The sequence below is a fragment of the Carassius auratus genome, chromosome 26 (genome assembly GCF_003368295.1).
Source record: "Carassius auratus strain Wakin chromosome 26, ASM336829v1, whole genome shotgun sequence".
Lineage (NCBI taxonomy): Eukaryota > Metazoa > Chordata > Actinopteri > Cypriniformes > Cyprinidae > Carassius > Carassius auratus.
Window position 1 is genome coordinate 5,146,417 of NC_039268.1, and position 24,875 is coordinate 5,171,291.

General features: G+C 36.8%; 1 protein-coding gene across 2 annotated transcripts in view; it reads left to right on the forward strand.

Annotated features, from left to right (window-relative positions):
- The window catches only part of LOC113044151 (protocadherin-7-like), a 34,161-nt gene extending 12,749 nt beyond the window's left edge, over positions 1-21,412 (forward strand). For both annotated transcript variants that reach the window (XM_026203809.1, XM_026203810.1), the window contains 2 exons: positions 17,708-17,906; positions 18,429-21,412. In XM_026203809.1, coding sequence (XP_026059594.1) covers positions 17,708-17,906; positions 18,429-18,931 — 702 coding nt within the window. In that variant the 3' untranslated portion in view covers positions 18,932-21,412. The remainder of the gene's footprint in view (positions 1-17,707; positions 17,907-18,428) is intronic.
- Positions 21,413-24,875: the final 3,463 nt, after the last annotated feature.

Here is a 24,875-nt window from a genome sequence, read left to right on the forward strand (position 1 = left end):
CAATGAATCATTCAGCATATGCTATACACAAATGTGCATTTAGAAAGTAAACAGGGTTATATTACTTTAGCTTTATGGACTATATAAATACAGCTTTGCAAATAGCTTACCTCCCACATTCATGCTATATTTCTTTTCAGACCAAATGGTAATTCTGAAAAGTAAAACTGAAAAGTTCATTTCTTTCAAGTAGGCAATATGGGGAAAAAAATGCTGGCAATTTTATTAAAATATCTTCGTTCAGTATCTATTAAGGCTTTGTTTGCCACATTGCATAAAAGTCAAGGCTGAGCAAAACAGAGTTTTGTTACACAGAGACCTGCTCGTCTGACTGTTTCAACCTCAAAATGAGACACGACAGGAATTCAGGGTATTCCTTACTCATATCCTCCCAGACAAGCAACAACAGAACCAAGAAAACACACACACATTAAGCTGAGAAGCAAAGGTGCATGAGGAGATGAAAAGTTCCCATCCTCTTACATCAGTTTCTAGCACAAGATCTGGGCCATGACTTTTAACTGTTTCTTTCTCAGTGTCCAGACTGGGAACAGTGTTCAGTTTGTTCTAGTTTGTCCTCAACATGTCATTTCATGTTATGATTATTTTATAATATCAATATATATATCCATCCAGTTTACTTGATTCATTTATAATCAAATGACATATAATTTTAGTCAACAAAATAGCATTATATATTATATTATATTATATTATATTATATTATATTATATTATATTATATTATATTATATTATATTATATTATATTATATTATATTATATTAATGAATATCTTGTGAATTCATCATGCTTAAGAGTTAAGGCTGTTCTCAACAAGAACAATAACTATATTATATTAAGTCTGTTGGTAAAGTTCTGTTTATTATAAGCTTGTCCTGCAGTTTTGTCGTCTGCCCCTTTACATGCTCAAGTGAGTTAAAGCAGAATGGATTTTGGTTGGCTATCAATTGATTGTTCATCAGCTAGAAAAAGTCTAGAAGTGATTCCAGTGATATTGTTCCTCCATGTTGTTATCATTATATTCGTTTAGATTGGAATGATTTTTAAAACTATATCTTTAACATTATTATTGTCCTTGGTGTGAGCGGGCCTTCTTTTTTGTGTTTTGAAGACAGTCTAAAATGTTGCACAATGTGCTCTGCGTTGAATATATTCAGTCAAATTCTTAGCAGCACATAACTTAGTTTACAGTCGTTTATGGAATCACTTCATTGTCTGTAAAAAGTAATATTACATTCATGTTGTGGATTCTGCAGACTAATCTCATATACTTATACTGCATATAGGATGCATTTGGGTGAACATATTAATCCGTCTGCAAAGTGGTTCAGTTTACCAGTTTTCAGTTCTTTCAGCTCATGCGGGTCAGTCCCCAGTGTACTATGATTGGATTATTTAAATAATTTCCTATATCTTCCTTCTCTCAAAAGCATTGCTAGCGCAGTATTAATATCTTGCAGTGTAGTTGTTTTCATGTCATATTTCGGCAACAGTTTGTTAATTTATTTGAGTTTTCAGCCCTTTGTTAAAAAAAAAAAAAAAAACTTTATCAACAAACATTTCTGTTAGTAATTTTGTTGACTAGATAAATACTGGCTGGGAATCCTTTGTGAAAAAAAAAATATGCTAATGGAAATGCTGGGATACGAATTATTCTTTATAATCTTTCAATGATGCACCATACCCTAGCTCTGCAGCCAAAATATCATCTGGCCAAATTGTTTATGGCTATTATTAGAGATATTCCTGTTCTGGCAGCACTCTAAAGGCATCAATTCCATACAAACTGACACACAAAGACATATTCTTACAATTAAACACACACCCAGAGTAGGCAATTAAATAAACAAACCCACACAATAACACACCTCTTTGTTAGCGCTATGTATTGTCTTCAGCACACTACTGGCATTGAGTGGAAAAGCTCGAGCATTTAGAGTCCCAGTGCCATTTCCTATTCAGCTCTTACTGAATTGCATTCATATTTGAGGCAGCATTAACTCGGCTCTCCGATTCCCTGGATCCCGGTACTGAAGGTTCTCGAGGGTGATCCTTTTGTTGTGGTCTGACTGTAGCTCTGTGGTTCTACAGTTACAGTTCAGGGTTACCCCAGTGTCATGAACCAGCCTGAGTATTCATCTTTTATTTAAACACCCCAGGCTGCTTCTGTCACTGCATGTCAGAGAAAGAGAGAGAGAGAGATGCATACTTAAACCCCTGAGTAATGAAAGAAATAAAAGATATTAAATATATAATAGGTAATAAATAAATACTAGAAAAAAGAGGAAGAGCAGCTATTTATGGCAAATTAAGATATTTCTGTGTGTGTGTGTGTGTGTGTGTGTGTGTGTGTGTATGTGTGTGTGTGTGTGTGTGTGTGTATCCAGTACTGGGCAAAAGTCTTAGGCCACTAGTATTTTCACCGACAAACAAAAAACAAGCAAACAAGCATTTCTGGTTTATTTAGCAACCCAGCACTGGTTAAATATTGGACAGAAAACAAGCTGTTTATTTTGACCCAGCTTGTTGGGTTAAATCTTTGACCCAACATGCCGGGTTGTTATATTTAACTCCGTTAATGTTTTAAAAAATTACTATATTGCTAGTTTAAAATGGGCTGGGTATTAGAAATCACACAAAGAATTACTAGAGGCAAAGGTAAAAATCAAAAGGTGAATATTCATTTATAAGAAATAATGCTCATGTACAAAAATATAAAACAAATGTAATTTATTTGGAAGAACCACCACCTTCGCCCATAGCTGAAAGATGCCATGACTGACTCCATAACCTGTCCCCAAACAAAGAGTACTTAGATTAGAGAACATTATTTTAACATCAAAATAACTTAAATTCAGTTTTATAATGAATAAAACCAGGCAGAATGCATTTGCGTGGCAGTATTGGAAATATTTCTGTTTTAAACCATGATCTACTTCAACATATGCTGATAATGGTTTATAGTTATCTTAAAAAATTCCCTTAATATTCCTTTTGTGGCCCGTACAGTGAAAAACAATATTATTATTATTATTATTATTATTATTATTTAATCTGTGTATGAAATAAAGCTGCTTCATTGTATAAATTAAAGAGATCTGTTTAAAAAAAAAAAAAACTTTTAAAAACATTTTTAATGAGGAGTAAGCTAATAGCCAAATTTTGATGGCAGGGCAAATTAACTGTAATTTAATAATAGTATTCTTATAATAATAATAATAGGCCTAAGAAGAAGAAGAAGAAGAAGAATGTGACAGGACTGCATTAATTGGAAATGCCAAATCCTCTTAATATTGCCAGTATTTGATGCTTTTGACAATATCTGGCTTTTGTCGATGCATGATACGACGCAACTCAGCACGGGGAGGTCATTACGGGGCCCCCCCACAGTGCGCGCCCATCCGCTATGCCACTGCACTAAACTAACGACTTGGTAACACAAAAACTATCCAACACTGAAAAAGAATCAATCCAACAGTCTCAACCCAGCAGTTGGGTTAAAAATAAAACACATTTTTAGGAGCTTAATGAGATCACGTTGACACTTTATATGCACTGTGTATCAGTATGCATAGCAAAGAATAAATGACACAGTATTTTAGTCTGTTTGGACTTGCACACTTAATTTTAAGACTGTAGTTAGGGATTATTCCTTGGATCAACATTTTCCTGCTCAAAGAAAGCTCAGGAAGGGAAAAAGATTAAAACAGAGAGATGGTGTTTTCTCTCCTCCTTTCATCACATTGTTAGGCCTGCGAATCAGATCACTACATCGGCTCTCTAATTCCTAACTGCCCATTTACACCGAAACATGTCCAACCTAGGGATCTGTTCATGTATGAGCAGTTAGAAAGTGTCAATCAAATAAAATCTGCTTGTTTGATTGATTTCCTCATATTTAGGGCATCGGGTGCAGTCCATGTGCGAACAGCGTGATGATGGTGTGGAAGAATAAAGGCTGAATGCAGCACTATTGCGAGTCAGGGTGGGATTGAACTATAGCCTTCAAAGCAGCCAGATATACTACTGTGACATTATTATGCATAAAACCACATATTTTACTCTTTACTTGCTTTATTTATTTATTTATTTTGCTTTGTTTGGTTATTTGAATATTTTACCATTTAAGACACACCATAGGAGCCCTATAGACATATACTCTTTTGCTCTCCTGTGCCTCTGCTGCAAAGGCGCTTTTCATGCAGAAGAAAAACTACTTGTCGTTCTCCTTGGATACACCACTATACAGTCGTCCGCCCCCCTCCGTCTCATCCCACTGGTGGAAAACGAGTGTGTGGGCAAGCCAGGGCCTGTGGGTTTGTTCCTCTGTGTGTGTGTGCGTTAGTGTTTGTGTGTGTGATCCCTTTCACCTGCCTGTACATGTCGACAGGAAGCCCACAGAGATAAGGCATGATGCTTTCCTCACACTGCCCAAGTGTAACAGTGTTCAGAACAACACCCATCACGCTTCAAAGAATGCTAAAAATGTTTGAAAGTAAAGCAACCGAGGCAGCACACTTTCTAACCCTGAATCTAAATCCGACACCCTCCTCAATCTGGATCGCGCACACACACACACTTTCTGGTCTGCTTTTTGATGCGCACACATTCAGCAACACCCATAAACACCCATGAACACAACCCACACACACTCACACGTGGCTTTGGCCCCAGGGGAAACAACAGCCGCCTAGGCGAAAATAAAACTCTTCACTCGGTTAGAATTAAATCAAAGCGATGCAAATCAAATGGCCAATTAAAGCCACAAACACGTTTCCTGGGAGATGAAATGCTGATGCCTAATTGGTTGGATAAAAGGGGCAATACATCTAAGAAGACAGACCTGAGAAGGACGTTTTAGAAACGCAGCAATAAGAAGAGATTGTGTGTGTGTGTGCAACATTCGTTTTGGGAGATTCGTTGAACATAAGTTAGACTGTCAACTATGTGGGCCGTAAGTGCTCCGTTTTCTTTGTAATTTATAGTAAGCACTTTGCTAAGCGAAAAGCAGAACGTGAGATGGAGAGGGAAGTTCAACTTTCACACAGTAGTTCTTCAGGGTTCTCACAACATTGAAGGGATTTTAAAAACGTTTGTGCTGGAAAAGCAGCTAGGAAGAAAGAAAATGTCTGATATCTGTGCACGCACACAAACACGTTCAAGCTGTGGCTCAGGCTTCGGTCGCACGACACGGTCAGACATCTCCCGCTGAGATGTCGCAGTTGCTGTATGTGTTCGTGCGCTTGCTGACGAGTGAACGCAGCTTATGAGGAGGGACACATTCACATATTTCACAGCATGCACAGTGGAAATGCCTGATTAACTGATATGATCAAAGAAGCATGGGGAAATGTCTAAGTGAATTTTCACATTTGCTTTTGTTTTGGTTCAGAATTTTAACTGATGGTTGACAACTTCATACCTTCACTGTTTGGCTGTTTTATCTGATCATTCTTGTGAAGAAGTGCATTTAATTTTATTGAATGTGCACTTGTAGTGTACTTTAAATCCTAATAGTATACTTAAAAAAAACTGTACTTACAGAATATATAATTAAAGCATTAACCCTTTAATGTGTACGTGTACATAAGAGACACTTAGAATGTTTTATAATTGTCTTAATGCAAGCTTGTTATAGTCAAATTACATGGTTAAATAGGTTTTAATCATCTTTTTTGTGTGTTTCCGTAGATTTTTGTTCTGTTTCTTTTAAAATCTCTCTCTCTCTCACACACACACACACACACACACACACAAACAAACACACACACACACGTATTGTTAGTGCTGAGTTGTAGGCTGCAGTTGTTTATAGTTGCTAAATGGATTGATTTTTTTTCTTCTCATATGTTGTGTATTTCCAGAGGCAGGACTATAAACTGTTTTTCCCCCACTTTGCTCTGTTCTACGCTTTTAGGGTTAGTGATACAGGCTTAAAACAAGCATGAGGGTGAGTAAAACATTTTTATAAGTAAACCTTTTTTAGCTATATTTGTAGTATCACATTTTGTTTCCTTCAGCCCACAATCGCTGACCTGATCTCAGGTTATATCAACATTCCTTGTAATACAGTGGTTGTGACAGTTTTAGTATTTCATAAGAAAACATGAACAACAATCTCCCTTAGGAGCCCTGTAAGCCATCAGTTATATTCGGATCTGATAATGCGTACAGTATGATATTTCACATAACATTTGACATTTGTTTGAGCCGCAGGCTAGTGGTCAGACACATTGATCTGTGGTGAGAAATGAGTGTTCGAATCTGGGGTTGTGTCCCGATTCTATTCCCCTCATCATTTTAGGTCATTTGTCCTCTTTCCCACTCATTAATATATTGAAAAAAAAATGTGTGTATATATATATATATATATATATATATATATATATATATATATATATATATATATATATATATATATATATATATATATATATATATAATTGACATCTGTATATATACAGTACGTAGTAGATACCTGAGACATCATAACTGAGTTCCAAAAGGATGTTCAGGAGGAGCTTGTTCATCTAATTCTGCTAATCATGCCACGAAGGATTTATACACAGCTGCTAACCTCACTCCTTTGATAGTTCTCCTGGCATCCCTCCACCACCCTGACTCCACCTTCATTTCTATAATTAAATATGTCCACGAGGTGGGGGTGGGCTCAAGCCCCCTCATTGTGGACAGTAAACCAAACCAGTTCACACTTATCACACTCAAGTAAAAAAAAGAACAGGATGTTTGTGAAATGGATGTTTACAACAACCTGGTCTTTAAAGAGAGGGGCCTAATATTGTCAGGTGTCTTTATGATGGTTTATGCTGGTCGTTATTCCACTGGATTGATATTTTTTGAAGTGCAGAGTGATTTAATGTTTATATTTAATGGTCTGAATATTTTATGGCCTAAAACGACAGCAGGAAAAAAACTAACAAACAAACAAAAAACCTAGACATGGAGAGCTATACAGTATTTTGACATTGTTGAGTTGTGCTAGTTAGATACTTATTTTTACACATTTATTTTATTTTGTGTAATTTATTTTACTTTATTTTTCATTTGTAAAACGATGGCCAGCATTTACACTTCATATATTTACAATAATATATATAATAATATACACAAAATTCCATTTATTTACACTACATTCCATAAAACAATAAATTAGGAGAAAACAACAGACTTTATATTAAACATGTAGCTGCCATCAGTGACATTTAAAAAATATAATTATTTTTTTTAGTTTTTTTAGTTTTTAATACATATTATATTTTAATATTTTATATGGCTAAAAAATTTAACAAAATTGCCATGAAAACAAATAAATCCCTTCCATTTGATGCCATTAATAAAACTATAAAACAGCATAATATATATATATATATATATATATATATATATATATATATATATATATATATATATATATATATATATATATATACAACTGACTAAGTGATATTAAACAAGACATTTTATTGATAAATTAGTACTATAAATATGAATATATATATATGACAATGAATGAATGAATGCACAGACATCTGTTCATCTGTTGTCTTGAGAGAATTTTTTTTTTTTTTTACTTTGTTAGATGGGTAGTGAACAAAAAAGCTGCATGGACACAAATCAGTCTGAATAATTTGATCGAACTGGTGCATTGAATTGAACCATTCAGAAAATAATCTGTTTTTTTTTTTTTTTTTTACGGAGAAAGAGAAAGAAGATATTTACCCCACAGTGTTTGATTAGTACCTCAAATTGTTTGCCACTTTGTATTTTACACCTTTACTTGTTAAAAACTGACTTGCAACTGCAAAACGGTTTTGAAAACAGCAGAAATACTGTCACTTTGAAGTATTTAGGTGGTTAACGGATGTTCAGTACTTTTACTAAGCTGCTCCCCGACACTGGATGTTAATTATGCCTTTGTCACAGAAAGGGCCTATTCTCACAGTGGACGTCACAAGATGAACTTAGATGATGAAGGCTTCACAGAGATGAGCGATTACGTCTGAGAGGAACTGAGAATGGGGGGCGGACTGAAAGAGGGTAGTGTGCTCTGCCCAATGACGCCCCTCTGTGTCACACGCATACACACACTGAGGTTATTGTCACAGCAACCGCAGCATGTCGTGAGACATTCTGTTTAAATGCATGTGTGTCGCAGGGGTGTGTTCGCTGTCTGGGCCGCTGAGTGTAGGTGTGTACGAATTTATTGTTTTGTGTTCAGAGACTGTGAAAATCACATGATTATGTATTTTCACCTCGCCGAATGTCACCTCAGTGACAAGTTTCTGACAGGAAACAGAGCCAGGATTTCTCGTGCATATGTTCGTTGGCAAAACTACATGTAGCATAACTGATTAAAAACGCAGCCTTACATAGCATGAGCTCATCTGCATGTGAAAATAAGTCATCTGGCAAGGGACATACTTATAAAGCTCATTATACACATTGCAAGACATCCTTACTCAATTCACTATGTATGTTTTGTGGTGTCTGTAACAGAACTGCTTTGTTTGGTTACTGGTCAGTATAAAATGGACAATAGGGGACGGTGTGTGTGTGTGAATGTGTATGTGTGCATTCGTGTGTGTGGATGTAGCTTTTTGTCACAAGTGGGTATTCATTAAATGTCTCTGTCTCACCATTGATATATACCCAGACACACACATGTGAAATTCCTATGCACAACACACACACATATGAAGGCAAGGCTGTAGCTGAAGCATCCTGTTTACTTCGGAAACACACAATGGAGACTTTTATGTGGAAGTCTGAGACGATGATGAGGGAAAAGCCATAAATATCACCTCCACACACATACAGTGCTTGCTAACATCAGGGCACCCTCATTAAGTGAGCATTGTTCTCAATGAAACGAACCAGGAAGACAAGACACGTCTGTCAAACATGCACCTAATCATTATCTTTCATTCAGTCAAAGCCCAATCACATATGGATTAGTTTGCCCTCCACTCAAGAGCTTAATCTGTCCCAAACGCCGTGTGGTTGTGTTAAACAGCTTTGCTTCAGACGATGCACTTTGGTTTCCTCTAGGAATTAAGTGCTTACACTTGTTTGACTTTGACTCAGCTGTGGCGCTTTGACTGAAGTCAGATGTCTGGCTTCATTAAACTAATTATAATGGGGAAAACTCATCATAAGGTCATGCAATGTGTATGAAAGCCTTGAACAAAAACTAAAATTTTAAATGTGATATATAACATACAATTTTATATACAGTACAGACCAAAAGTTTGGACACACCTTCTCATTCAAAGAGTCACACTGAAGGCATCAAGGGCTATTTGAGCAAGAAGGAGAGTGATGGGGTGCCGCGGCAGATGACCTGGCCTCCACAGTCACCGGACCTGAACCCAATCGAGATGGTTTAGGGGTGAGCTGGACCGCAGACAGAAGGCAAAAGGGCCAACAAGTGCTAAGCATCTCTCGCGGAACTCCTTCAAGACTGTTGGAAGACCATTTCAGGTGACTACCTCTTGAAGCTCATCAAGAGAATGCCAAGAGTGTGCAAAGCAGTAATCAAAGCAAAAGGTGGCTACTTTGAAGAACCTAGAATATGACATATTTTCAGTTGTTTCACACTTTTTTGCTATGTATATAATTCCATATATAATTCCACATGTGTTAATTCATAGTTTGGATGCCTTCAGTGTGAATGTACAATTTTCATAGTCATGAAAATAAAGAAAACTCTTTGAATGAGAAGCTGTGTCCAAACTTTTGGTATGTACTGTATATATAACAGCCAGTGAGAAAGGCAGTAGGCAATGTTACTCTAGGAAACACACACACATACATTGTAGACATTTAATACATTTTTTTTAGGATTATTGGTTGATTGGAAAGTTCAAAAGAACATAATTAATGTGAAGTAAAACTTTTGAAATCTTATTATAAATATCTTTACTGTCACTACTCTTATTATTATTATGTTGGTTGCATCTAAATCAATACAAATAGTTTGTATTGATTACTGTCAGCGTAAATGCTGTCAGTGTGGAAGAAAAGGATAGACTAATGAGTCATTATGCAAATACCATGCTGCCATCACGGCAGATTTTGAATCTTAAAGACTCTTTCTTTTTCAATTTCTTAAGAAGTGTAATGTTAATATTCTTATCCCAGAGTGCGCATGATCCAAGATATCAAATTCCGCTAATGTAATTTATCAAGCCTTCAGTCCCTACCCCTTTTCTGCTCCTTAGCCTGTCCCCTCTAGACTATCAATAAAAATGTCAAAAGATTGTATGAATCTCGCTAAAATCAAAATATACGGCAGACCTGAGGCACAATATTATTATTAAAGAGTGTGTAGGAAAGCACTGATGTCATTCCATTCACAGCATGCTTGAGAAACTGACAGTGCCTGATTTTGTCCACTAAGGGGCACTGGTGCCCGTCTTCCTCCGTGACTTTGTATTGCAGTCAACTGATGACCCTACTGCAACAGTTAATGTGCGCTAATCCACGCTTGTATATCTCTGTGTGTGTTTGTGTGTGAGTGTGTGTGTGTGTGTTCTAGCGCAACCACTTCTTACCTCTGTTTGCTCGCTGCTCATCTCACGACACACTCTCCACCTCTCTCTTTCTCACTCTCCCTCCATGTCTCTCTCTCTCTCTCTCTCTCTGCAGTGCCTCTTTCACTGCATGGTGATTATTATTCCTCACACAGACTCAGTGCTGATACTCAGATACTGCTGAGCAGCCCTGTAAATCACCTGGAGCTGAGAGAGAGGAAAAAAGAAAAGAGAGAGAGGATGGGAGACATACAGAGAAAGATGAGAGAATTCAAGGTGGGCTGAATGAACGATCGAGGTTGAAACTGCAAGGGAATTGAGGGAAGAAAAAGGAATGAGTGTTCAGGATAAAGAGGAGAAACAAGGGAGAAGGAAGAGAGCTGAAAGAAAGAGTGAGGGGGAGCGTTAGTGTAAAATGCTGCAGTCAGAGCGAGCCGTGGTGCAGGATGATCATGAGGAATATCTGTCACGCTATTGCAGAAGACATCCGCATCTCTGTGACCTTTATCCCGCCGCAGAAACGCCAGTCCGGTCCGCACGTTCACTTATCCTTCTCATGTCATTGAGCAGGAGACGTACGGGAAATTGTAAATGATGTGTGCGTCTGTCCGTCTATCTCCATCCTACACAAACTTACGCTTGTCAGGTTGCCACCTGCTTGTATTAATAACTGTCAGTGTTTGCTGTGGTTACACACAGGCGAGAGAAATTGTTTTCCACAGGACAGGAATATGAGTGAATACTAAACTAAAGTAAACCACCAACGGCAAATTGTCTCTCTGTGTGTGTGCAATTTTACATCCTCCTTTAATGCCTTTAAGCCCCACATTTGTAAATACTTGTGTAGTGTATTGCTGCCTTTTGGGCAAGCACTGCTATTCCAGAAGAAAACTTTACTGCTTACAAGCGGTTCTTTATAATAGCTCCGGACAAAAGAAAATTGGGTAAAAAATAAATAAATAAAAAAATATTTTTTTTTTCACACTCATGTTGTTCTGAACCCCTAAGACTGTCTTCCTTCCTCTAAACAGAAAATACATTTTTAGGAGCAATTTTCAAAGAATGATCCATTCTGATTCTTTCATTGATTTGTTAAGCTGTCCCTTCAGCATTATATGCTATTACATAGGGAAATACATTAGCAGGTGCAATACATTAGAAGAAGGTGGTGGAAAGTGCATGTACTTTCATACATTAGGAGTGTGTGAGTCATTGAATCATTAGCACAACAGATTTTTTTTTTTTTTTTAATTACTAAAACAAGTCTACAAAGCTTTTTGCAAATTTAGATCCCACAGTTCTTTTTGTACACTGACAAGATTTGAACCGTCTCAGCATAGGCACATATAAAAAAAAATTATAATAATACGTGCTTGCACAAAACAAATCCCTCCACTTTTCAGCTGAAATAACCACTAGTGCCAAGTGCCAGTAAAACAACAACAAAGTATTATTACAGGAGTAAATTGTCATCTAATAAAGCCTTTTTTTTCAGAATACTATGCTATGTCAAAACACTTTTACCATAGCGCATTGTTTGTAAACTAATTGCATCACATAACCAGCTACATATGTATGGCTTTTCTGACACTGTTAACTTGCTTAGTAGCTCAGCTGGTACAGAGCTGTACTCGCTCTCGTAAGAGCCTGTTAAAAAGGAGTCACAAGAAAAAAGTTAAAATGTCATGAATATTTCAGCAAATGCATTTTTATCATATTCATTTTTGCTTTTGTTAACACTAACCCTTAGGTTTAGGGTTTAGTCTAAGTACAAAAGCAACCTGATATCATTTTGCATTGTGACATTTTTAAAGACCCTCAATTGCACCATTTAGAATCATTTTGAGACTCATTCTCATGTCCAAACAATGATATTCTCCTTTACAACCCACACTTGAATGTCACTTGCTTATTCAAGAATCATTCTTTGAGGGGAGATAAAGCAGAGATGTGATTCATAAGGGAGAGTCAGTACATGAATGAGAATGATTCAACAATGAACAAACTATGAGTAGGGATGCATCACGCTTTTGGTTCTCTTATGAAACATGACAGGTCTGTCATTTTTGTGTGAACTAACCCTTTTAGGTCTCTGTTTTGGAAGAACTGGATGATAAATGTTTGAGTTTACACTGAAATCACTGAAGACTCTAAGATTTTGTTGAAAACTTTTGCTCCCTAAATGAGAGCGAACAGAATAGACTAGAAAAGAATATTAACAGAGAAGAAAAAATATATAATTTAGACAAAAATGCAATGGAATATGCAGGATAGTTAACAGGACAGTTTGTGCACACTAATCGTGAATGATACTGATTTTACAGTTAATGGCAGAGGCCTGAGGGTCTCTTCTGTGCTGTTTGAATGATGTCACTAATTGAATGTACTTAGTTGGAGCACACTATAGATCCATATCCAAATCCGCTCACTTGAATTATTCATTGTATGCGGCATGCCCTTTCAATATGCAGAGTCATAGAACGCAGAGGAGAGGCTAAGCACTAATTAATCAGGCCTCGTTAATTTCCTATGAGCCGTCAGGTAAGAGTGTTTCTCTCTAATTATGTTGATGACTGTGGAAAGCAGACACACATACACACACTCAGGCCTGAAACCTCGCAAACAAGATTGTTAGATGTGCATGCACACTGCTGTAGACAAAGGTGGGCAGGCGGTGATGCACACCTGGTTTAACAGACAGCCACATCAGTAAACATTCACAGACACAGTTGGATGTCATGCTGGAAAGGGAAAGGAAATGGCCTGTGTCAGATTAAAGGGTTGGTTTTTTTAATGTCTGCCGTCAAAGTCCATTAATATTCTATCAGCTCAGTTTCTGCTGCTGGTGGACTGACTGGACCCCAGCCAAGACCCAAGAACACACACAAACACACAAACATCCAAAACCCCAACCTTTGTGACTTTAGCCAGAGTCTGCTTTTCACACACATTCACACAGCCAAACCTCTGTGTCTTTAGCCAAACTCTTCTCTCACAAACACAAACAGCCACAAAGCCAAAAGCTTAACCTCTGTGACTGATGCGCTCTCAGTTTCTGCCTCCCACGCAAACATTATGCCCCATCATATTGCGACAATATGGAATAGCGTGTGTGCCACAAAAACTCAAATTATATACTCTAATTATATACAAATGATTATACTGTAAAACATTCTATTTTTCATAAATAGCAGTGTAACGTGATATACAGGTGCAGCTTCTAAATCTGCATTATATATGCATATTAAAGAGCCCAGTGGAACATTTTATTCAAATGTTAACTCAGATGTTTTATGGTACAGAAGAGAATGAAATTCTGTGTTCTTCTTCGGTGGGGTGTTAGATTTGTTTCAGATGTACATTACCGTTTAAAAATTTGGAGTTGGAAAGGATGTTTTAAAATGTATAATTGAAAATATTTTTATGTTGATCTTTTTTTTTATGCTCCTAATATGCTGATTTGGTGTTAAAAAAATATATATATTATAACTAAATATTAATGTTATATTATTATTATATTTCTGTGGAAGCTGTGATATTTTTTTCCAGGATTATTTGTTGAATAAAAATTTCTAAAGAACAGCATTCACGTAAAGTAACATTGTTATTGTCACTTAAAAAAAAAGTGATGCATCTTTGCTAAATATTATTATTATTATTATTATTATTATTATTATTAATAATAATAATAAATCACACAACCTCAATTTTTTTTTTTTTTTTTTTTTAGAATAGTATGTGTTTTTTTGTTTTTTTTTTTCATAAAGAGATATAAAAAATTAGACACTATTTTTGACTAGAACTTATCTGGCCTTGGGAGAATATAAGAAAATCTTATATGAGTTCTTGTTGAAATCTATTTACTTTTCTTTTCTGAAATTCTAAAAGAGACACACTTGAGATTACAGTGGCCTTTTTTTCTCGGGGGGGGGGGGAATCAGAGAAGCAAGAGATTCCATTTATTCACCATTTAAACTCACTTAATAGAAACAAAGATATTACAGAGATCTCATTTGTGATTTGTTCCTGTTTTTATAAGAGACCTTCACCCACAGGTTAGCAAGGCTTTAATTGAAAGCGTTGCTAAATAGATAATACACAATGACAGTGAAAATCACTCTTAAACTAAGCTTAATGATAACTACTTAAAACAATGGCTCGCTATTTGTCAGGGAAACTGCAACAAACCTTGATACAAACCTTTAGTTGCTTTCTCACACTCATAATAGGGCTTATTACACTGTTTCTCAGCCAAAGAAGCTAAATATTCAACAAAGATTGATTCTGTGCAGCTTATTTGGAGCAACGTATTGTATAGCTACATCACTTATGAAACCTCGAAAGTGAGTAGGTGAAACTCAATTCAGTGGGTAATATCTAGAAACCCTTCAGGCAGTTGTGTGGATAGATGCTCTACGATGTTCTGAAATGTTCTTCATGAGCTACTTTCTTTAGCAACTGATTTAAATGCTGATATTGTTCTTAAATATGAAGTTAATTAATCTTTATCAAACAAATTAAATGAAGGCGTTAGTGTAAATGTGGGCTTGGGTAATGGGTATACAGTGGCAAACATAAGCCAGCAGTGCTTGGCAATTCAACATGAAATCCGCCGTAATCTGATTGGTTCCACTGTGTCGATAAGACAATGCAGCAAACAGGCTTATATTCCCACCCATGCTATAGTCCCACCCTCATACAGTCAAATGAGTCAGTGTACAGTTCTCTTAGAAAGCAATGGGTTTCATTGAATTATGTTGACTTTGGGCCAAAATACTGTATATAGTTTTTTTGTAGAACTGATTTTGAAATGCATTTCTGTAGATCAAACAGCAGACCATAGTATATAATTAAAATGCATTTCATAGTGTTCTAGTATTGATAAAAAAAAAAAAAAAAAAAGGGATTTCATAGGGCCCTACAGAGCTCATGGGTTCAATGCCAAGGGAATGCATGAGCTGAACAAAAAGTATACATTAAATGCAATGTAAGTCGCTTCAGATAATATGCAGTGCAATATGCATGATGTAACCAGTGAAAGTTCATAAGGCTGTTTATTATTCTTTACCGGCTGGATATGATTAAATGGTTAGTTGCATTTTTTTAAATATCCATTCAGCTGCTACCCATTTCTGGGTCACTATGCACCAGTTGAGAAAGCACTTATATAATGTATCTGCAACTGCACAATGTTTGTCTCTCTAGCATCCAGGAGAGCTGCGCTAGATGTATGAGTTAGACCTGACGAGGTCCCCAGTCTTAATTGAAAGGCAGAAATTCAGAGAAAAGTGAGGAGTGGAGTTAGTAAATGATGGTGGGGAATTATGGGTCAATAAAACAGCATTCCACTGAGACTTACAGCAAAAGTTAAGGGCACTGCATTGATTGGCTCAACATAAAACTGAATAGAGAGAGAGAAAGAGAGAGAGAGAGTCTGTCTGTCTCTCTTTATGTGCCTCTAGAGAGTGGACAACACTGGAATAAAAAAAGAAAATATTAAAGATTCAAGGATCTTCTAGGAATGACTGTAAGCATTAGCATCAAATTATCATGCATTATGCTCCAGATACAACAAAGAATCATTTGAAAACGATACTATATATTGAATTACTTTTTTTTTCTTTTTTTCTTTTTCTTTTTTTCATTCTGTGAAACTCAAATAATTTTAAGGCGTGTTACCCCTTGCAAAATCAGAAGTAAACGCCTATTGCTATGATTGGGTAACTTCATCATTCCGTATCTTTGTCCTGCTTTACTACATGTTGTGTTTGATACTCAAGATGGAAAGTGTTGTGAGAGAGCCGTGTGTTTAAAGGCGAGGCAGAAGAAATTAAAAGATGACAACAGTAAAACACAAGCTACATATAGCAATGGTGAAACAAACTATAAATATTCAAATCAAGCAAGTATTTCTGGTCCAGGTTTATAACAATATTATTAGCAACACTCAAACAATGATACACTTGGAGTCTTAAACACTGACATTTATTACAAACACAATGCAAGATTGATAATGAATGTATTTTCCTGTGTTGCCTCCAAGGACAAAATGCTTGGCGCCTCTGTACCTTTCAATAAAAGGTATTGTGTAAAGCATGTTTTGAATAATTCATAAAAAACAGCCCATTGTGAAATATGAAGAACAAACAAAAATCTTTCAGTCACTCAGCCTCGTCATTAAAAATGCATTGCATTTCTATGCCAGAAATGTTTTTGTTGTGGAGTACCCTCTAATATGTGTAATTTTCAAAAAAAAAAAAAAACATTTTGATTCTCCATTCATGACTACTTTATAAGAAGTTTCAAGATCAGGCTCGCCGTCCTGCAAAACCTCTCAAGTGTCAGAACCATGTCAGACATCGGCTCGCAGACAAAACAGATGATTTGTTCTATAAATGTTCATTTGTCGCTTGCTACATTCGACATTTGACACCTGACACCCATAAAGTCTGATTCATCACCCTCTCTCCTCTCTGTTACGATTCCACTTCCCCACAGTGAAAAATGAAACCACCAGTTAATTACTCTGTTCATTTAACGCGCTCTCTCGCTCCAATTCTCTCTCTGTTCACATTGTCTTGAGAAAGGCAGACACCGGAGCATATAAATGTGCTTCTCATAAGGCGGTTCTCCTAACAGCTGTCAGTCATCGCTCCAGTAGACACTGAAGGGACAATGTGGGACTCGTTTAATGGCTAGACTTTCCCATCATTTCTCCTTTCGGTTTCGGGCAGCCTCAATGGGACTTTATGATTTTGTTTGAGACTCTGAATGTGCTGATTTGCTAGTGTGAGATTAGGTTGGGGAGATGGAGTCACACCTATAGATGAAGCCATAAAACATATGCCATAAAGTTTTCCATTGGGTGTAATAAAAGGTGTTGTTTCTTATTAAATTCGTAACCATTTTTTTTTTTATCTTCTGAAGAAAATGTGAGTGGTGCTTTCCAATGCAAAACTTGATGCTATGGTTGCAGGGTTAAAACTGCAGCTTGGGGCTCTGATATACTCATGACAAGTTATTTTTCATTATTCTTGTGAAATCAGATCAAACAAAGGTCCTATACAGATAATATTCACTGATGTAATACCTACTGTCACCTATCACGTTTTAACCCCATGTCTCTCCGCAGCCCCTCAGAAGAGTGACATTTTCTGTGGTGAGTCAGGCTCCTGATCAAGGCTGTTATGATAGTGGAGTGGAGGACTCTGAGACCCCAAGCAGCAAGAGCTCTTCTGGACCCAGACTGGGATCTTTACCGTTGCCCGAGGATGGATATGAAAGGACAACACCAGAAGGGAGCGTAGGCGAAGAGGAGCATGTGGAAAATGGTAAAAAGCCATCTGTGGGAAAGGTCTGAGACCGCTAGTGAAAAATGACGCGCATATGTTGTTTTTTGTTCTTCTTTTGCTTTAAAGGGATAGATCACCCAAAAATAAAAATTAAATAAAAATAACATATTTTAAAGAATGTTGGACGCTAAACAGTTTTGGTTAACGTTTTTTATGTTTCACATAACAAAGACACTCATAAAGTTTAGGAATATTATTTAAAAAAAATGGAATATAATGTTTAAAATTTTAACATTTTCTTAGAAATTGAGATTGTTCTCGTTTCAGTTTGTCCTTCTCCTTTGTGGTATATTACAGCAGCACTCAAACTTGACATGAAACTGGTCCCAGACCTTTAGACGCCACTGTAGACAGACAGAGTCATTTATTCTCCTGGGACATCATGAGTGTCTAAAACTTGACAGTCTGAGCAAAAATATTTGACCTATGACCTACGCATATTTCAGTAGAGACGGTTCCCTGGCAGGATATCCTAAAACTGCCTCTTTTTCCATTCCTCAGACCCCAGGCAGCTCCCTGACGTGGCTCTGACAGGAAAGTGCACACGAGAATGTGATGAAATTGGTCACTCTGACACCTGCTGGATGCCTGTGCAACCATCACCGCGCAGACGCCTGGAACCGCCCCAACTGTCCACCTTCGCCTCGCCCGGCGATAACAACAACAACACGGAGGACGACAGCGACCGAGAGGAAGATGGAGATGGAGGTACGGATAAGAGCAGCGGAGGAAGCGAGGAGGTCCGGGATTCGCTCGCAAATGGAGATCCACTCGGAACGCTCAGCCGTCGAGACCGGAACAGGAACATGGGCGACCACAACCGCAATCTCCTGAACCGGAAAATGACCTCGGCATCCTATGACACGTTCAGCAGCGCCGGCTTTGGCCGTCGTCCAGATGAAGAAGACTCACACCCCCCAGAGGTCATTCCGCTTACAAGGACGGGGGGCGACTATAAGACCACCTCGTGCCTCACTCTGTCTCGCAGGGAAGTGTACCTGTGAGCTGCAGGCAGCCCTATCGCCACGGGACGGCCCAGAGCAACTTCACAGCATCAAGGAGGATCATCGAAGGACTAGCGCATACCTGTTTAAAACAGGCATCTTCTCCTTGCCAAAAATTCATCATCTGCTCATTTCTCTAGATGCAAAATGTCAAAAGTTGAGGAGAAAAACTGAATCATCTTTTATGCTTTCATAAACTTGGACTTTGTCGATGGCAAACGTTTGCATGTTAGGCCTCCCACAGACAGGGGGCGATGTGGGGACTGATGGACAAAATCCAATCACAGACCACATAAATGGATGCTATTTTCATCCAGTTGTGGCACTTCATGACAATAAAACCATGCAGCATAAGAAAAAAAGGAAATCGTAACCAATCATAGGGCGACAGCGGCATCTAAATGTTGACTAGTTTCCTGTTGCTGAGCCAATACGGTTATTCAATTACAGTCACATGGTAAACACTAGACATGTAAATTCTTTCATCACAGACTTTTAGAGAAAAAAAAGGGGGAACAAAGTCCAGTCATCCATTTTTTTATCATTTGTAAAGCTACTTGTTTTTCTTTTATTAATGAATATGGGAATATACTACAGCTCTCAGTAGTGCTTCAAAGCTTTCAGATTGAATTCTTTGCTATTTCTTCACGTCTGTAATGGAGCAATTATCACAATGACTGTTAAATTACCATCCCGTCAGATCTCAGAGTTGAAATCAGCCAATTAAATCATGTGAAATATACTCTGTACACAGCACAAACATACACACACACACACACACACACACACACACACACACACACACTGATACATGTCTATATCCATTTAGTGCAGATGTGTGTGTAAAAGTGTATGTACTGTATAAACAGACATTTTGGCATACCTGAGGCTTTTTTGAGAAACGGTTTTTTGAAAGTAGATGTAGCATTTTTGCCTGCTTGATCTTCAACTAGTATATAAGACACAGAAGTGTATTTGAATACCTATTCATCTGTGTAAAGTGCATACACAGGGGCATTCAACAATGTTTAGATACATCTATACTATACTATAAACGACAAATATACTGTATCTCATCCCTTTTGAGTAGAGCTCATATTTAAACCAAATTTCTTTAAAGGCAACACTGCATGAGGATAATCTAATGCTCATTTTGTTAAACAAGAATCAGATTTTGTTGTTTTTCTGAGGATATAACCTGTTTAGCAGGGGGGTGCAAGCGTGTGTGAATTCAAAACGAGGTCGGTGAAGAGCTAGATCTTTAATTTAGCCAGAAATTACACACATATACACACACACAATGTAGTTGTTCAAATACCTGTATTACAGTTCAAACAAATCAAGACATTTTAATGAGTCTTTGTTAATCTTACTGCAGCCTACTCCAGGTCTTGACATCTCATCAAGGCACTGGAACTTTCAAATTGACTTTTGGAATGGCTTTTTTAGCTCTTGATATGCATTGTAAGTACAATCTGATTGATAAGAACAAATTGACATGTATTTCACCAACTCTCAGGAAACTTGAGATTCAGTGTGTGTTCTCAGCCCATTATCAACGCTGAGCTTTAGTCTGCACTCCAAGTTCGGCCTCACAAGGCCTAACTCTTTGGGAGCCTGTTTTCTCACCCTTTCCTTTCAGACTCACTGTACCTGTCAATGGTGTCCGAAGTGTGCGTGTTTCCTGGCTTCCCACGGTGAGAACTGCAGACTCATCTCTTTCACTTCACGGAACAGCCTTGGGTCTGGAGCGGGACTGGTGGACTCCAGTCCATCTATGCCAAAATCTGTCCAGCTATTCCAGTTTTACTGGAAGCACTGGTGCACAAACTTACCTGAAAAAGACTAGCCCAGAACCTAAGGTTCAGTGCCTGGATGAGAGGAAATTGCTGAACTGGCCTATACAGGGTTTGTGAAACAAGAAGACTCCAGAGGAAGGAATCTGTCTCTAAAGATGCCGTGTTTCCTTTGCCAGGTTTATAGGCTAAATATGCTGTTATACAGCAGTCTGTAAGTAGTGTACAGTATGGGGTGCATAACAGACTATGTATATGAAACTGTGTGTTTTCTTTCTTTTTTTTTACTGCACGTTTACCTAACAGTTCAACTCACTGCAAAACGGGGAGGGCAAAATAACATTGTGTATAAAGCGTAACATTCACTTGAACTTTTTTATGAGATAAACACTGAACTCATGTACTTGCCCAACATCCACCATTTTACTGCTACCCTGTAGAGAAATGACCACTGAACTTTAACCTGAAAGGCATGTTGACGGTCTTTAATCCTGCACCCATGAGGAAAATGTTTTTTATTTCTCTGTTTTTATGCTATGTGAAAGAGGAGTTTTTGAAGCTTTCTCTCATCGAGCGTTCATTGCGTTTATTATGACAACAAATCAAAAGGGGTTGGAATGGTTTGAAAGTTTGGTATGTGTCATGTAAAAAAAATTGTTTTTGACATTAAACACCTTTAAACCGTGTTCTGCTTTTATTTCACTCTTGAACTTACAGCTTGATTCATTTTGCGCATATTGATGCATATTACTGAAGATATGTGACAAGGATGTTTTATTTTGCACTCCTGCGCCCTGCTGGTAAGAGAGAAAATTACATTCTTTGTGCTGTACACTTCACATCTGCTGAGCGTCCTCTTATTTTAAATTAAAACAAATTTGAAACTCTATTTTTTTTACACTTTCACTTCTTAATTTAACATAATTCTGATTTGTTAATTCTGAATATAGCTTCTGATAACTTTTGTATGCATGATCACGAGAGAGTGGTGGTCCCGTGGATGACCTAGGACATAGGTTTTCATTTTTGAGTGAACTGTCCCCTTAATTTAATATATGTGACCCTGGCCCACAAAACCAGTCTTAAGTCGCTAAGGTATATTTTTAGCAATAGCCAAAAAACATTGTATGGGTGATAATTAATAGATTTTTCTTTTTCGATTTTAAGACACACACACACACACACAAATATATATATATAATTATTTTTTTCTAGGTTAAAAACGAATTATATGTTTTTAATGGAATTATATGCAATGGGTCAGAATCTTGGTTAGCCAGTCAGAAGGATTTCTGCCTATGTCAATCATTTTGCACATGCAGTCGTAGCAGGTATATACAGAATGAGAAGCTGGAAGCTATGAGCATGAAGTAAGTTTTTGTTCGTAAGGTGAAATTTTTTATTGTTTATGTCCTTAAAGAATAAGATGATAGAGTTAAATAAATTGGCCATAAAAGAAGCAAGATAACTACGGACATAGGTAAAGCTTTTCATTGCTGAGGAAACTGAGTAATGTAGGCCTATTTAAAAACGGATGCAAAGCTTGCTTCTGCTCAACAGTGTTTTAGCCTACAAAAAAATCCATCACTCCTGCAGCACTCTATTCACCTTAAAGGGACAGTTCACCCAAAAATTTTAATTCTGTCATCATTTACTAACCCTTCCTATGTAAGTTTATTTTTGAAGAATGTTGGTAACCAAACAATTGATGATAGCCATTGACTTCTGTATGGGAAAAATACTACTGAAGTCATTGGCTAAATGTTTGGTGGTTACCAACATTTTTTTTTTCAACAGAAGAAAGCATTCAGGTATGGAACAACATGAGTAAATGATGACAATATTTTCATTTTTGCAATGTACTATCCTTTTAAGGTGCAGTCACATTTACCATAGAAAAAATTCTCCCTGGCAAAATGCAGTAATTTCAGTAGGAATCAAGCCAATAAGGAATTTTACATGAGGGCAAAAGATTTTCACAAAAGAGTTGGTCACACGGAATCACCATGCTGACCAACAGAAGCTGTTTGATTTGAAAGTGACCGCTGTCAGCTGTGCTTCATACATCACTGCAGTACTGGTAATTGACAACTGCCTTTGTTTTTGTTTTGTTTTTTGGCTGTGAAATTTCACTATTGTGACCACACCTTTCCAACACTTTAACAATGCTATTTGCATATTTATTGCATGATAAAATGTTTGTCCATGGTAATGTTGCCAGATAAATACGCTAGTTGCAGTTTGTTTAACATTTTAACTGCATCATTAAATACTGCAGTTAAACACAGCATGTGAAAGTTTCATCTGTACAAAGTGCATGTAATATTTAATGAGCCATCCACTATTTATTTCAGTTCAGTTTATGATTAGATATCTGACGTCAACGGATAGTTGTTATGTCTGGACACTTTCACAATGTATCCATCCATATTGTATATCTCAGGGTTTATTATTATTATTATTATTATTATTATTATTATTATTATTATTATTATTATTATTATTATTATTATTATTATTATTTCTTACTGTTAATATTCATTTTTGAGTCTTTATTTTCTAATTTCCACAGACCCCCTAGCACTCCCCTAGAACCCCGGTTAGAAATCCCATGATCTTCACTAATGCTATACCAGGGTACTGGCTGATGTAATAGAATATCTAACATTTTGAGGAACTCGCCTGAATTAAAATCGAGGAACTTGCCCCCGAAGGCAGTTTCAATGAGCCAGAGTTCTTTGAAGAACAGAGCAGCTCATGGAGGATGATGTTTTTCAAGGATTTCTTAGTCCCAGTGGAATATAGAAATGCTGCTCTAGTTATGGAAACAGCTCACTTTTAAAATTTTATACTTCTCCACCATTTTCAGTGTCCCCTTAATTTCCAATAGCTTAAGAATGTCAGGGATGTCCAAACATTTCTCACTCCAGCATGTAACCATTTTTTTTGCTCTGTGGATAGTCTACGCAATCTAGAAACATAAAGTTGAATGAATATCAAACCAAGCACGCATGTTTCCTAAATTCAAATTAATGCATGTATCTGTTTTTTTTTTTTGTAGGCTACAGTTGTCTACTCTTTGCTCTTACATTGATAAATTGTCTTTGAGACTTAAACCTATCTATTAAATCACTTTCTACGAGACACAGGCCCTGTACACAATTAAATACATTTTACTGTTGTTTTGGTGCACACTGCACCATTTGAGTAACTTATCACACATTACAAGATCATTCTCCTGTCAACTTTATTTATCTGTCTAGATATTTTGCTTTCCATTCCTGTTACTTTTAGTGCAGTGGTTCTCAAATCACAGGTAGACCCTAAATAATTTCAGTTAGTAGACCTAAAGAAGCCTGCAGCATCTAGATTCAATGACAGAACTTGGCATTTGTGCCTATGTGTATTCCTTACTTGTTGTACATTTATGCATTTTTCAGTATTGCATTGATGGTGATAGCTTTCCAAGCAGTTGTTGGTGCAAACACAGGTACAACAAATGGATATGGAGCATCTATAAAGCTCATGCAAAAAGCTAACAATCTAACAATTTTCATCGAACAATTTTTGGTTCCTAGAATGTTCCCAGAAAGTTTTCGGTTCCTAAAAAAATAACTAAATTTTAACATTAGGGGAACATTCTGTGTTTGCCGTTAAAATATAAGAAGATTATAAAATATAAAATGTAAGGCATGTACCATTATATGCCAACAGTGTTTTTTTAGCACTTAAAATTTTGCCTTTGTAGACACATGCAACAATCTAAAACCAAAAGTAAATAAATAAATAATATAATATAAAGTATTAAATAGAAATATGTTACAGCATATAAATACCAGTTGCTTAATATCAGAGAAAAATAACATCTTGACCAGGGGTGAGACTATGGGTGCTTTAAAGAGGGATCAAAATGTCAAAAACAAAAAGTGGCTTAATAAACAAAAAAAGTATTTTTGCTTTGTTTGCTATGTGGATTTTTTTTATGTGGACTTTTATATATATATAAAAAAAAATATTTGCAATGGGATCTACTTTTTGTTTCTTTTTAAAGAATTATCTTCTGCTCACCAAGCCTGCATTTATTGCATTTATTCATCCTAAATACAGCAAATCAGTAATATTGTAAAACAGCTTACTATTTGAATATA